Source organism: Leucopleurus acutus (genome assembly GCF_964270905.1).
Source record: "Leucopleurus acutus genome assembly, chromosome: 2".
NCBI lineage: Eukaryota > Metazoa > Chordata > Mammalia > Artiodactyla > Delphinidae > Leucopleurus > Leucopleurus acutus.
In genome coordinates this window covers 43,999,086-44,013,301 of record NC_139143.1, presented here as the reverse complement: position 1 = coordinate 44,013,301, position 14,216 = coordinate 43,999,086, and the positions used below count along the sequence as shown (strand labels likewise).

The 14,216-nt window shown below is 37.3% G+C and overlaps 1 protein-coding gene across 1 annotated transcript in view; it reads right to left on the bottom strand.

Moving 5' to 3' along the window:
* LOC309957238 (membrane cofactor protein-like) overlaps positions 1–14,216 on the bottom strand; it is a gene marked incomplete at its 5' end in the record, with an annotated part of 54,619 nt that overhangs the window by 14,770 nt on the left and 25,633 nt on the right. Inside the window, 3 exons of the mRNA XM_082832379.1 lie at positions 9,012–9,170; positions 9,680–9,715; positions 10,224–10,277. Of these exons, the coding sequence (XP_082688505.1) occupies positions 9,016–9,170; positions 9,680–9,715; positions 10,224–10,277 (245 nt within the window). The 3' untranslated portion in view covers positions 9,012–9,015. The remainder of the gene's footprint in view (positions 1–9,011; positions 9,171–9,679; positions 9,716–10,223; positions 10,278–14,216) is intronic.

Below are 14,216 nucleotides of genomic sequence, written 5' to 3'. Positions count from 1 at the left end.
CTTCTCTGATTTCTGTGGTTAGGTATTCCAATTCTATGTTTAATAAAAGTGGCAGGAGTGGGCACCTTGTATTGTTACTGATCTTACAGGAAAAGCTTTCAGCTGATATATATATGGCCTTTATTATATTGAGGTATGTTCCTTCAATACCCACATTACTCAGAGTTTTTATTATAAATGGATGCTGAATTTGGTCAAATGCTTTTGCCACATCTATTGAGATGATCATATAACTTTTATCCTACATTTTGTTAATGTGGTATATCACATTGATTATTTTGCAGATGTTGAACCATCCTTGCATAAATTCCACTTGATCATGATGTATGATCCATTTAATGTATTGTTGAATGCAGTTTGTGTTTTGTTGAGGATTCTTTGTGTCTATGTTAATCAGGTTTATTGGCCATGATTTATTCTAAATCTTTCATGAAATTGTAAATTATACCCTTAAAATTTTAATTTTTATGTTTAAAGCCGCTATTTTCTGAAGACAATGTCAATTTATACAATTAAAAAATCTTTATTGGAGTATAATTGCTTTACAATGTATTGTTAGTTTCTGCTGTATAACAGTGAATCAGCTATATGTATACATATATCCATATATCCCCTCCTTCTTGCGTCTCCCTCCCACCCACCCTATCCCACCACTCTAGATGGTCACAAAGCACCAAGCTGATCTCCCTGTGCTATGCAGCTGCTTCCCACTAGCTATCTATTTTACATTTGGTAGTGTATATATGTCAATGCCACTCTCTCACTTAGTCGCAGCTTACCCTTCCCCCTCACCATGTCCTCAAGTCCATTATCTACATCTGCATCTTTATTCCTGTCCTGCCCCTAGGTTCTTCAGAACCATTTTTTTTGGATTCCATATAAATGTGTTAGCATACGGTATTTGCTTTTCTCTTTCTGACTTAATTCACTCTGTATGAGAGACTCCAGGTCCATCCACCTCACTACAAATAACTCAATTTTGTTACTTTTTATGGCTGAGTAATATTCCATTGTATATATGTGCCCCATCTTCTTTATCCATTCATCTGTTGATGGACACTTAGGTTGCTTCCATGTCCTGGCTATTGTAAATAGAGCTGCAATGAACATTGTGGTACATGATTCTTTTTTGAGTTATTATTTTCTCAGGGTATACGGCCAGTAGTGGGATTGCTAGGTCATATGGTAATTCTAGTTTTAGTTTTTTCTTTGTTGTTTTTTTTTTTTTTTTTTGCTGTACGCGGGCCTCTCACTGTTGTGGCCTCTCCCGGTGCAGAGCACAGGCTCTGGATGCGCAGGCTCAGCGGCCATGGCTCACGGGCCCAGCCGCTCCACGGCATGTGGGATCCTCCCGGACCGGGACACGAACCCATGTCCCCTGCATCGGCAGGCGGACTCTCAACCACTGCGCCACCAGGGAAGCCCTAGTTTTAGTTTTTTAAGGAACCTCCACACTGTTCTCAATTGGCTGTATCAATTTACATTCCCACCAAGTGTGCAAGAGGGTTCCCTTTTCTCCACACCCTCTCCAGCATGTACTGTTTGCAGATTTTTTGATGATGGCCATTCTGGGTGTGAGGAAATACCTCATTGTAGTTTTGATTTGCATTTATCTAATGATTAGTGACATTGAGCATCCTATCATGTGTTTGTAGGCAATCTGTATATCTTCTTTGGAGAAATGTCTATTTGGGTTTTCTACCCCTTTTTGGATTGGGTTGCTTGCTTTTTTGATATTGAGCTGCATTAGCTACTTGTATATTCTGGAGATTAATCCTTTGTCAGTTGCTTCATTTGCAAATATTTTCTCCCATTCTGAGGTTGTCTTTTTGTCTTTCTTATGGTTTCCTTTGCTGTGAAAAAGCTTTTAAGTTTCATTAGGTCCCATTTGTTTATTTTAGTTTTTATTTCCATTTCTCTAGGAGGTGGGTCAAAAGGGATCTTGCTGTGATTTATGTCATAGAGTGTTCTGCCTATGTTTTCCTCTAAGAGTTTTATAGTGTCTGGCCTTATATTTAGGTCTTTAATCCATTTTGGGTTTATTTTTGTGTGTCGTGTTAGGGAGTGTTCTAATTGTATTCTATTACATGTATGGGTCCAATTATCCCAGCACCCCTTATTGAAGAGGCTGCCTTTTCTCCATCACATACTCTTGCCTCCTTTATCAAAGATAAGGTGACCATATGTGCATGGGTTTATCTCAGGGCTTTCTATCCTGTTCCATTGATCTATATTTCTGTTTTTGTGCCAGTACCATACTGTCTGGATTACTGTAGCTTTGTAGTATAGTCTGAAGTCAGGGAGTCTGATTCCTACAGCTCCGTCTTTCATTCTCAAGATTGTTTTGGCTATTTGGGGTCTTTTGTGTTTCCATACAAAGTGTGAAATTTTCTGTTCTAGTTCTGTGAAAAATGCCATTGGTAGTTTGATAGGGATTGCACTGAATCTGTAGATTGCTTTGGGTAGTAGATTCACTTTCACAATGTTGATTCTTCCAATCCAAGAACATGGTATATCTCTCCATCTATTTGTATCACCTTTAATTTCTTTCATCAGTGCCTTATAATTTTCTGCATACAGGTCTTTTGTCTCCTTAGGTAGGTTTATTCCTAGGTATTTTATTCTTTTTGTTGCAAAAATAAATGGGAGTGTTTCCTTAAATTCTCTTTCAGACTTTTCATCATTAGTGTATAGGAATGCAAGAGATTTCTGGGCATGAATTTTGTATCCTGCTACTTTACCAAATTCATTAATTAGCTCTAGTAGTTTTCTGGTGGCATCTAGAATTTTCTATGTATAGTATCATCTCGTCTGCAAACAGTGACAGTTTTACTTCTTCTTTTCCGATTTGGATTCTTTTATTTCTTTTTCTTCTCTGATTGCTGTGGCTAAAACTTCCAAAACTATGTTGAATAAGAGTGGTGAGAGTGGGCAAACTTGTCTTGTTCCTGATCTTAGTGGAAATGCTTTCAGTTTTTCACCATTGAGGATGACGTTGGCTGTGGTTTTGTCATATATGTCCTTTATTATGTTGAGGTAAGTTCCCTCTATGCCTACTTTCTGGAGGGATTTTATCATAAATGGGTGTTGAATTTTGTCAAAAGCTTTTTCTGCATCTATTGAGATGATCACATGGTTTTTATCCTTCAATTTGTTAATATGATGTATCACATTGATTGATTTGCGTATATTGAAGAATCCTTGCATTCCTGGGATACACCCCCACTTGATCATGGTGTATGACCCTTTTAATGTATTGTTGTATTCTGTTTGCTAGTATTTTGTTGAGGGTTTTTGCATCTATGTTCATCAGTGATATTGGCCTATAGCTTTATTTTTTTGTGACATCTTTGTCTGGGTTTGGTATCAGGGTGATGGTGGCCTTATAGAATGAGTTTGGGAGTTTTCCTCCCTCTGCTATATTTTGGGAGAGTTTGAGAACAATAGGCGTTAGCTCTTCTCTAAATGTTTGATAGAATTCGCCTGTGAAGCCATCTGGTCCTGGTCCTTTGTTTGTTGGAAGATTTTTAATCACAGTTTCAATTTCAGTACTTGCGATTGGTGTGTTTATATTTTCTATTTCTTCCTGTTTCAATCTCGGAAGTTGTGCTTTTCTAACAATTTTTTCATTTCTTCCAGGTTGTCCATTTTATTGGTATATAGTTGCTTGTAGTAATCTCTCATGATCCTTTGTATTTCTGCAGTGTCAGTGGGTACTTCTCCTTTTTCATTTCTAATTCTGTTGATTTGAGTCTTCTCCCTTTTTTTCTTGATGGATCTGGCTAATTGTTTATCCATTTTGCTTATCTTCTCAAAGAACCAGCTTTCAGTTTTATTGATCTTTGCTATTGTTTCTTTCATTTCTTTTTCATTTATTTCTGATCGGATATTTATGATTTCTTTCCTTCTGCTAACTTGCGGTTTTTTGTTCTTTTTCTATAATTGCTTTAGATATAAGGTTAGGTTGTTTATTTGAGATGTTTCTTGTTTCTTGAGGTAGGATTGTATTGTTATAAGTTTCCCTCTTACAACTGCTTTTGCTGCGTCCTATAGGTTTTGGGTCGTCATGTTTTCACTGTCATTTGTTTCTAGGTATTTTTTGATTTCCTCTTTGATTTCTTCAGTTATCTCTTGGTTATTTATTAGTGCATTGTTTAGCCTCCATTTGTTTGTATCTTTTACAGTTTTTTCCTGAATTTTTTTTTTAAAGAAGATGTTGGGGGTAGGAGTTTATTAATTTATTTATCTATTTTTGCTGTGTTGGGTCTTCGTTTCTGTGCGAGGGCTTTCTCTAGTTGTGGCAATTGGGGGCCACTCTTCATCGTGGTGCACGGGCCTCTCACTATCGTGGCCTCTCTTGTTGTGGAGCACAGGCTCCAGATGTGCAGGCTCAGTAGTTGTGGCTCAAGGGCCTAGTTGCTCCACGGCATTTGGGATCTTCCCAGACCAGGGCTCAAACCCGTGTTCCCTGCCTTAGCAGGCAGATTCTCAACCACTGTGCCACCAGGGAAGCCCTTTCCTGAAATTGATATCTAGTCTTATAGCATTGTGTTCAGCAAAGATACTTGATACAATTTCATTTTTTTAATATTTACCAAGGCTTGATTTGTGACCCAAGATATGATCTATCCTGGAGAATGTTCCATGAGCACTTGAGAAGAAATGTATTCTGTTGTTTTGGGAATGAATGTTCTATAACTATCAATTAAGTGCCTCTTGTTTAATGTGTCCTTTAAAGCTTGTGTTTCCTTATTTATTTTCATATTGGATGATCTGTCCAGTGGTGAAAGTGGGGTGTTACAGTCTCCTACTATTATTGTGTTAGTGTCGATTTCCCTTTTATGGCTCTTAGCATTTGCCTTATGTATTGAGGTGCTCCTATGTTGGATAACAATTGTTATTTCTTCTTCTTGGATTGATCCCTTGATCATTATGTAGTGTCCTTCTTTGCCCCTTGTAATAGTCTTTATTTTAGTCTATTTTGTCTGATATGAGAATTTGTACTCCAGCTTTCTTTGATTTCCATTTGCATTGAAAATCTTTTTCCATCCCCTCACTTTCAGTCTGTATGTGTCCCTAGGTCTGAAGTGGGTCTCTTGTAGACAGCATATATATGGGTCTTGTTTTTGTAACCATTCAGCGAGCCTGTGTCTTTTAGTTGGAGCTTTTGTGTGTGTGTGTGTGTGGTATGCAGGCCTCTCACTGTTGTGGCCTCTCCCATTGCAGAGCACAGGTTTCGGACGCGCAGGCTCAGCAGCCATGGTTCATGGGCCTAGCTGCTCCACAGTGTGTGGGATCTTCCTGGACCGGGGCATGAACCTGTATCCCCTGCATCGGCAGGCAGACTCTCAACCACTGTGCCACCAGGGAAGCCCTTAGTTGGAGCATTTAATCCATTTACATTTAAGGTAATTATCAATATGTATGTTCCTATTACCATTTTCTTAATTGCTATGGGCTTGTTTTTGTAGGTCTTTTCCTTCTCTTGTATTTCCTGCCCAGAGAAGTTCCTTTAGCATTTCTTGTAAAGCTGGTTTGGTGGTGCTGAATTCTCTTAGCTTTTGCTTGTCTGTAAAGGTTTAATTTCTCTGTCAAATCTGAATGAGATCCTTGCTGGGTAGAGTAATCTTGGTTGTAGGTTTTTCCCTTTAATCACTTTAAATATATCCTGCCACTCCCTTCTGGATTGCAGAGTTTCTGCTGAAAGATCAGCTGTTAACCTTATGGGGATTCCCTTGTATGTTATTTGTTGCTTTTCCTTTGCTGCTTTTAATATTTTTTCTTTGTATTTACTTTTTGATAGTTTGATTAATATGTGTCTTGTTATGTTTCTCCTTTGAGTATCCTGTATGGGACTCTCTGTGCTTCCTGGGCTTGATTGACTGTTACCTTACCCACAAGAGGGAAATTTTCAACTATAATCTCTTCAAATATTTTCTCAGTCCCTTTCTTTTTCTCTTCTTCTGGGACCCACATAATTTGAATGTTAGTGCATTTAATGGCCCCAGAGGTCTCTGAGACTGTCCTCAATTCTTTTCATTCTTTTTTCTGCTCTGCAGTAGTCATTTCCACTCTTTTATCTTCCAAGTCACTTATCTGTTCTTCTGCCACAGTTATTCTGCTATTGATTGCTTCTAGAGAATTTTTAAATTCATTTATTGTGTTTTTCATCACTGCTTGTTTGCTCTTCAGTTTTTTTAGGTCCTTGTTAAATGTTTCTTGTATTTTCTCCATTTTATTTCCAAGATTTTGGATCATCTTTACTATCATTACTCTGGATTCTTTTTCAGGTGGACTGCCTATTTCCTCTTCATTTGTATGGTCTGTGGCTTTTTACTTTGCTCCTTCACCTGCTGCGTATTTCCCTGTCTCCTCATTTTGCTTAAGTTGCTGTGTTTGGGGTATCCTTTTCTCAGGCTGCAGGTTCGTAGTTCCCATTGTTTTTGGTGTCTGCCCCCAGTGGGTAAGTTTGGTTCTGTGGGTTGTGTAGGCTTCCTCATGGAGGGGACAGGTGCCTGTGTTTTGGTGGATGAGCCTGGACCTCTTCTTTCTGGTGGGCAGAACTGTGTCCGGTGGTGTGTTTTGGGGTGTCTGTGAACTTATTATGATCTTAGGCAGCCTCTCTGGTAATGGGTGGGATTGTGTTCCTGTCTTGCTAGTTGTTTGGCATAGGGTGTCCAGCACTGGAGCTTGCTGGTCGTTGAGTGGAGCAGGGTCTTCATCTTGAGACAGAGATCTCAGGGAGAGCTCTCACCGATTGATATTACTTGGGGCTGGGAGGTCTCTGGTGGTCTGATGTCCTGAACTTGGCTCTCCCACCTCAGAAGCTCAGGCCTGACACCCAGCCGGAGCACCCAGACCCTGTCAGCCACATGGCTCAGAAGAAAAGGGAGAAAAAATAGAATGAAAGAAAAAACAATAATAAAAGAAAAGAAAGTTATTAAAATTAAAAAAGTTATTAAAGTAAAACAATTAAAAAGTAATGAAAGAAAAAAGAAGAGAGCAGCCAAAGCAATAAACAAATCCACCAATGATAACAAGCGTTAAAAACTATACTAAGATAAACATAAAAATCAGAAAGTAGTCAGTTGCATAAAGCAAACCCCAAGTCCACACTTGCTCCCAAAATCCACTGCCTCAATTTTGGGATGATTTGTTGTCTATTCAGGTATTCCACAGATGGAGGGTACATCAAGTTGATTGTGGAGATTTAATCTGCTGCTCCTGAGGCTGCACAGAGAAATTTCCCTTTCTCTTCTTTGTTCACACAGCTCCTGGGGTTCACCTTTGGATTTGGCCCCATCTCTGCATGTAGGTCGCCCTCTGGCATCTGTTCTTTGCCCAGACAGAAGGAGGTTAAAGGAGCGGGTGATTGGGGGCTCTGGCTCACTCAGGCCAGGGGGAGTGATGGGTACGGAATGCAGGGCAAGCCAGTGGCGGCAGAGGCCAGTGTGACGTTGCAACAGCCTGAGGCATGCCGTGTGTTCTTCTGAGGAAATTCTCCCTGGATCACAGGGCACTGGCAGTGGCAGGCTGCACAGGCTCCTGGAAGGGGAGGTGTGGATAGTGACCTGTTCTTGCACACAGGATTCCTGGTGGCTGCAGCTGCACCCACAGCATTTCATGCCCGTCTCTGGTGTCTGCAGTGATAGCCCCGGTTCGCACCTGTCTCTGAAGCTTGTTTAGGCGGTTTTCTGAACTTCCTCTCCTCGTGCACCCTGAAACAATGGTCTCTTGACTCTTAGGCAGTTCCAGACTTTTTCCCGGACTCCCTCCTGTTTAGCTGTGGTGCACTAGCCTCCTTCAGGCTGTGTTCAAGCAGCCAACCCCAGTCCTCTCCCTGGAATCTGACCTCCGAAGCTGGAGCCTCAGCTCCCAGCCCCCACCAGTCCCAGCGGGTGAGCAGACAAGCTTCTCAGGCTGGTGAGTGCTGGTCGGCACTGATCCTCTGTGCGGGAATCTCTCCGCTGTGCCCTCTGCACCCTGTTGCTGCACTCTCCTCCGTGGCTCCGAAGCTTCCCCCTCACCCACCCCCGTCTCTGCCAGTGAAGGGCCTTCCTACTGTGTGGAAACTTTTCCTCCTTCACAGCTCCCTCCCAGAAGTACAGGTCCCATCCCTCTTCTTTTGTCTCTGTTTTTTCTTTTTTCTTTTGCCCTACCCAGGTATGTGGAGAGTTTCTTGCCTTTTGCGGAGTCTGAGGTCTTCTGCCAGCATTCAGTAGGTGTTCTGTAGGAGTTGTTTCACATGTAGATGTATTTTTGATGTATGTGTGGGGAGGAAGTGATCTTCATGTCTTAATCCTTCGCCATCTTGAATATCCTCTGCACACTTTCTTTTTATTCTAAGCACCCCACTGATTTTTTTACTTTTACAGATAAAGAGAAAGACAAAACTAATGAGATGCCTTATAAATCCTACCCCTTTCAGTAACTTGAAGTTTAATCCCATCAGTTTTACTGCCACTTAGTAAATTAAGAGATCATAAATGGGAAATCAAATAATGCTGCTTTTAATTCCCCAGTTATATAAATAACAACTCTAAATGAAATCAAATTTTAACTACATAGCTTCTTACAGTGACCTAAGTTGGACAGATAAATGGAGATTTTCATCATAAAAAATGCAATGAATATAAATGTCAAAGAATCCAGTGAACCATTTAAAATTTCATCTTGGCCACCAGTCCAATCTAGGAAGTAGGGTACACCTAGGGTAGGGAAAATCCTCTAACAGTCCATGATTTGCTGAAGAACTTAAACCTCAAATCCCACAGAAACTTTTCCTACAGTCAGAATAGCTGATGAAATTCTGCACAAATTTCTCTGGTTGCAGTGATATTAAAAGCAGCTAAAAACATTTTTAGTAATGAAATGCAATTCAGACAGCACACTCATGCAGGCACATTTTAGGAAAACACAGCATGCAATATAGAGGACAAAAAAAAACTGCACAAAAGTATATCAGAAGTACAAAGTTTAGAATAAGTTAGAGGAAACATGCTTTGATTTACCCTTTCATCTTCTTCTCTTCTCCTTCTCCTTCTTCTTGTTTTCCTTTTTCTCCTTTTCCTTCTTCTCTTTCTTCTCCTTCTTTTTCATATCCTTCTCCTCTTTCCTCTCACTGTGAAGACATCTGTATAAGCAGGTACAAACTACTACAACAGCAACAACTACAAGAAAACAGGAAACAAATGACATGTGACTCTGAAAATTAATCACCAAGATTCCAAACCAAGCAGAAGAAATAAACATTGGTTACATTTCTGCGGTTAGAAAATGTTATTTTCTATACATATATATTTATATTCCATCTCAACCCTTCAGTATCTAAATCCAATCCCCTGGAATCACTTAAACAGTCCACAATAAGTCAGAGTCTTTGCTTAATTTAGAAAATTACCCAAAGTATATTTGGGAAATAGACTCATATGACTAATAATTTTGAAAAAAAAGTGCATCATTTAGGGTTTGTTACTAAGTGGACATGTAGAATATAAAAGAATATACAATCACTAACACAAGGTATTATATCACAGAAAAGGTCAGGTTTTTTTAGACTGTTCTACGCAATTTCAACCTATAAAAACTACAGCAACTGAAAAGTCATTGAAAAAATAATGTGCATCTCATCTTCATATTACATTTTCATTTAAGTGGTATCGAAGTTTGAGATACTTACTTGCAGTAAGAATAATCAGAGCAATGATTCCTGTATCTGAGAAAAAATGAAAACAGTTTTGAAGATATTAAGCATCTATGGGTCCTAGATAGCAGCTGTATTTTAATTTTGATCAGATCATCTAAAAACTACAGCAAAAATGTTTATCAATCTAGTTTTAGCATGTCTGCTACTGCATCCAAGTCATTTTGATCACAGAACCCTTTTAAACAGATTCCAGGTACAGGATCCACCTTGTGAAACTCTTAAGAGGAGCCTCATTTTTCATTGTTTTGTGCCTTAGCTACCACACCAGGTTATTTTGTATAGGTTACTAGTACTGTTAGAATTTACTAGATTAGAGAAAATTATCTACATGTGTCTATATATACTACCACTTACACTTGTTATGGTACCTGCACTAATAAAATAACTATAAATGTCAACTATTACTAATTATTTGTGACACATTGTTTCTTCCCTACCTACAAATGATTGGAACATGATATTTCCATGTAGAACTCTAAGGCCTTATAGTACAGGGTTATTAATAACAAAATAATACCTAAATCCTCAAAGTCATCAAGTGATAGTATTTCATTGCTGGGATTGGGATATCCTAGGAAAAAAATGGAAATAGGTAAAATGAAAGACTAAATAAATCTTAAAGATCTATAAATTCATTGGTTTTGGTCTTGTGCCTTTTTATAATTCATAATTATAATTTAATTTTCCTTATAAATTATATTAATGTTTCCTAAAAGTTGCATCATAAAATATTATAAATTTATATCCAATGCCATCAACATTCTTCTTCCTGTCCACTGATATTCCTTGCAACTAATTCTGTGGTAAAGCAAGCAAACTTATCATTAGTGTATTCCAAAAAATTAGGCTTGAATTCAATATGATTCTACTTAAAAGATAGAGGAGGGCTTAAAAATGATTTAGAAGTTGCTCTGGAGTAGAAAGGCTCTTCAATATTATACAGGCCATTTATAAAATACTCATGGCTAACATCATACTCAATGTTGAAATACTAAAACTTTTTTCCCTTAAGATCAGGAACAACACAGAATTCCTGCATTTGCCACTTCAATTCAATGTAACATTGGAAGTTTGGGTCAGAACCATTACGTAAAAAAGAAGTTAAAAATATCCAGATGGGAAAGAAGAAATAAAATGATCTCTCTTTATAGATGACATGATTTTTTATATAGAAAGCTCTATAAAGATCACACACGTACACACAAACACATACACAACTGTTAGAACTAATACATAAATTCAGCAAAGTTGAAGGATACAAAATGAACACACAAAAATCAGTTGTGTTTCTATACACTAACAATGAACAATCCAAAAATGAAATTAAGCAAACAATTCCATTTACAATAGCATTAAAAAGAATAAAATACTCAAATAAACTTAACCAAGGAGATGAAAGACTTGTACATTGAAAACTATAAAAATTGCTGAAAGAAAGTGAAGAAGACATAAATAAACAGAAAGACATCCTGTGGTCATGGACAGGAAGACTTAATATTGTTAAGATGTTAATACTACACAAAACAATTTACAGATTAAATGCACTCTCTATCACCATCTTGAAAATGCATTTTGCAGGAAAAGAAAAATACAACCTATAATTTATATGGAATCTCAAGGGACTAGCAACAGCCAAGACAATCTTGAAAAAGAAGAGCAATGTTGAAAGGGCTCATACTTCCTGATTTCAAAACTTACTAAAAAGCTACAATAATAAAACAGAATTGTACTGGCATAGAGACAGACATACAGACCAATGGTATAGAATATAGGGCCCAGAAATAAACCCTTGCTTATATGGTGAAATGATTGTTCACAAGGGTGCTAAGAGCATTCAATGGGGAAAGGGCAGTCTTTTCAACAAGTGATTTTTGGAAAACTGGATATCCATATGCAAAGAATGAAATTTGACACTTATCTTACATCATATACAAAAATTAATTCAAGGGGCTTCCCTGGTGGCGCAGTGGTTGAGAGTCTGCCTGCCGATGCAGGGGACACGGGTTCGTGCCCCGGTCCGGGAGGATCCCACATGCCGCGGAGAGGCTGGACCCGTGAGCCATGGCCGCTGAGCCTGCACAGGCCGGAGCCTGTGCTCCGCAATGGGAGAGGCCACAACAGTGAGAGGCCCACGTACAGCAAAAAAAAAAAAAAAAAAAAAAAAAATTAATTCAAAATGAATCAAAAACAAAAGACTTAAAACTATAAAACTCTTAGAAGAAAACATAGAGGACAAATTTCATGATGTTGAACTGGCAATGACTTTTTAGATGTGACACCAAAAGCATAGGCAACAAAAGAAAAAATAGATATATTGGACTACATCAAAATTAAAAACTTTTGTGCATCAAAGGACACTATCAACAGAGTAAAAACCAACTCACAGAATGGGCAGAAACATCTGTAAATCATACATCTGATAAGGGATTGATATCCGAAATATATTACGAATTCCTAAAACTCAATAACAACAACAAAAAGCCATTTTACAAATGGGCAAGGGACTTGAATAGACATTTCTCCAAAGAAGATATGCAAATGGTCAAGAAGCACATGAAAAGCTGCTCACCATATCACTAATCGTTAGGTGAATAAAAGCCACAATGAGATACTACTTCACACCTATTAACTAACATAGATTATGATGGTTATTATATAAAAAACAGAAATTAACATGTGTTGGCAAAGATTTTGAGAAATTAGAAACTTTGTACATCACTTGTGGGAATGAAAATGGTGCAGCCACTTAAAAACTTTTTAAAAATGGAAGACACTATGGATGTTCCTCCAAAAATTAAACAAGAATTAATATATAACACAACAATTCCACTCCCAGGTATATACCCCCAAAAAATTTTCAAAAGAGAGACTCAAACAGATACTTGAATGCCAATATTCTGAAAAGCATTGTTTAGAATGTCAAAAGGTGAAAACAACCCAGTATCTATCAACAGATGAATGAATAAATAAAATGTGGTATATACAAACACTGGAATATTTTCAGCCATAAAAAGGAATAAAGTTCTGATACAAGGTGGATGAACTTTGAAGACATTATGCTAAATGGACTAACCCAGACACAAAGGGACACATGTAAAGTACCACTTAAATGAGTTATCTAGGTAAGTTAAATTCAGAGACAGAAAGTAGAAAGAGGTTATTGAATGTGGGAGGAGGGAGAAAGGAGCATTACTGCTTAATGGGTATAAAGTTTTTAGTTTGAGATGATGAAAAAGTTTTAGAGATAGATAGTAGTGATGGTTGCACAACAATGTGAATGTATATAATGCTATTGAATTGGATGAAATTGTAAGAAAAATTAAATAAATGTTGATCTGAAAAAATTACAGTAAGCGTTCTGCCAGACATTAAAACATATTATAGTACTAGAATGAAAAACAACAACAACTGGGTGTTGGCACAGATATGGACAGAGTTCAAGGGAACAGATAGAAGACAAAAACACCTACGGATTTAATGGATGATAAAAAGTGGCACCTCAAAACACTTGGAGAGAAGACAAGTTATTCAACAAATGGTGCTACTTTGCCATTGGATAGGGGTGGGTGGAGTGAAGAGACACCCAATCTCATTCCACATACCATAATGAATTTCAGATGTACCAAAGATTTAAATCCAAAGAATGCAATTAGGATGCATGGTTGAAATGTTTATATAATTTCAGCTTGAGGAAGTCCTAAAACTTTTATAAGAAAGACACAACACTCACAGCCATTAGGGAAAAGATCGATATATCCAGCTACCTATTAATGTAAAAGTTTTGCACATATAAATGACCACCAAAAGGAGAAGAGTTAAATAAAATATGATGGCATATATTAAAGTCATCATTTAAAAGGATGAGAATAAATCAAAATACAATCCCAATATAAGACATTAAGTGGAAAAATGCTAGTTTCAAAAAAATATGAATGGTATGATGCCATTTTTGTTTAAGAAAATAAACACCAAATTAAATGTATAGCTACATATATAAGGATTTTGATGTACAGAAACAGATACAAAGACACCCTAACAGTGATTAACTAAGGTAATAGGCTAGGAAGGGAGAACTAATCTTTTACTCTGTATACTTCTGTAATGTTTGAAAATTTACCAAAATATATTCATGTATAAAAATATACTCAGGTAACAAAAAGTTATAAAAAGCAACCCATATCTAATAGTACAGTATAAAATCCTAAAAGAAAACTGACTAGTGAAAATAAAGCAAAAAACTAAACTAAACTAAAATAAAATAAAAAAAAACAACCCTAGGAAAAAAGTTCACTTCACATTAAAAGGGCTTTAATTTATAGTAAGTTCAAATCAACAAAAAAAAAGTTTTAGAAACCTAATAGAAAAATGAACAAAGAACATGAATAAATAAATGTAGACAGAAAAAGTTAAGCCTCACTGATAATTAAAGAAATGCAAATTAAAATAAGACATGATTTTACACCCATCACTTTATAAATTTCTTAACTATAAGTAGGATAAAGAGTTACTG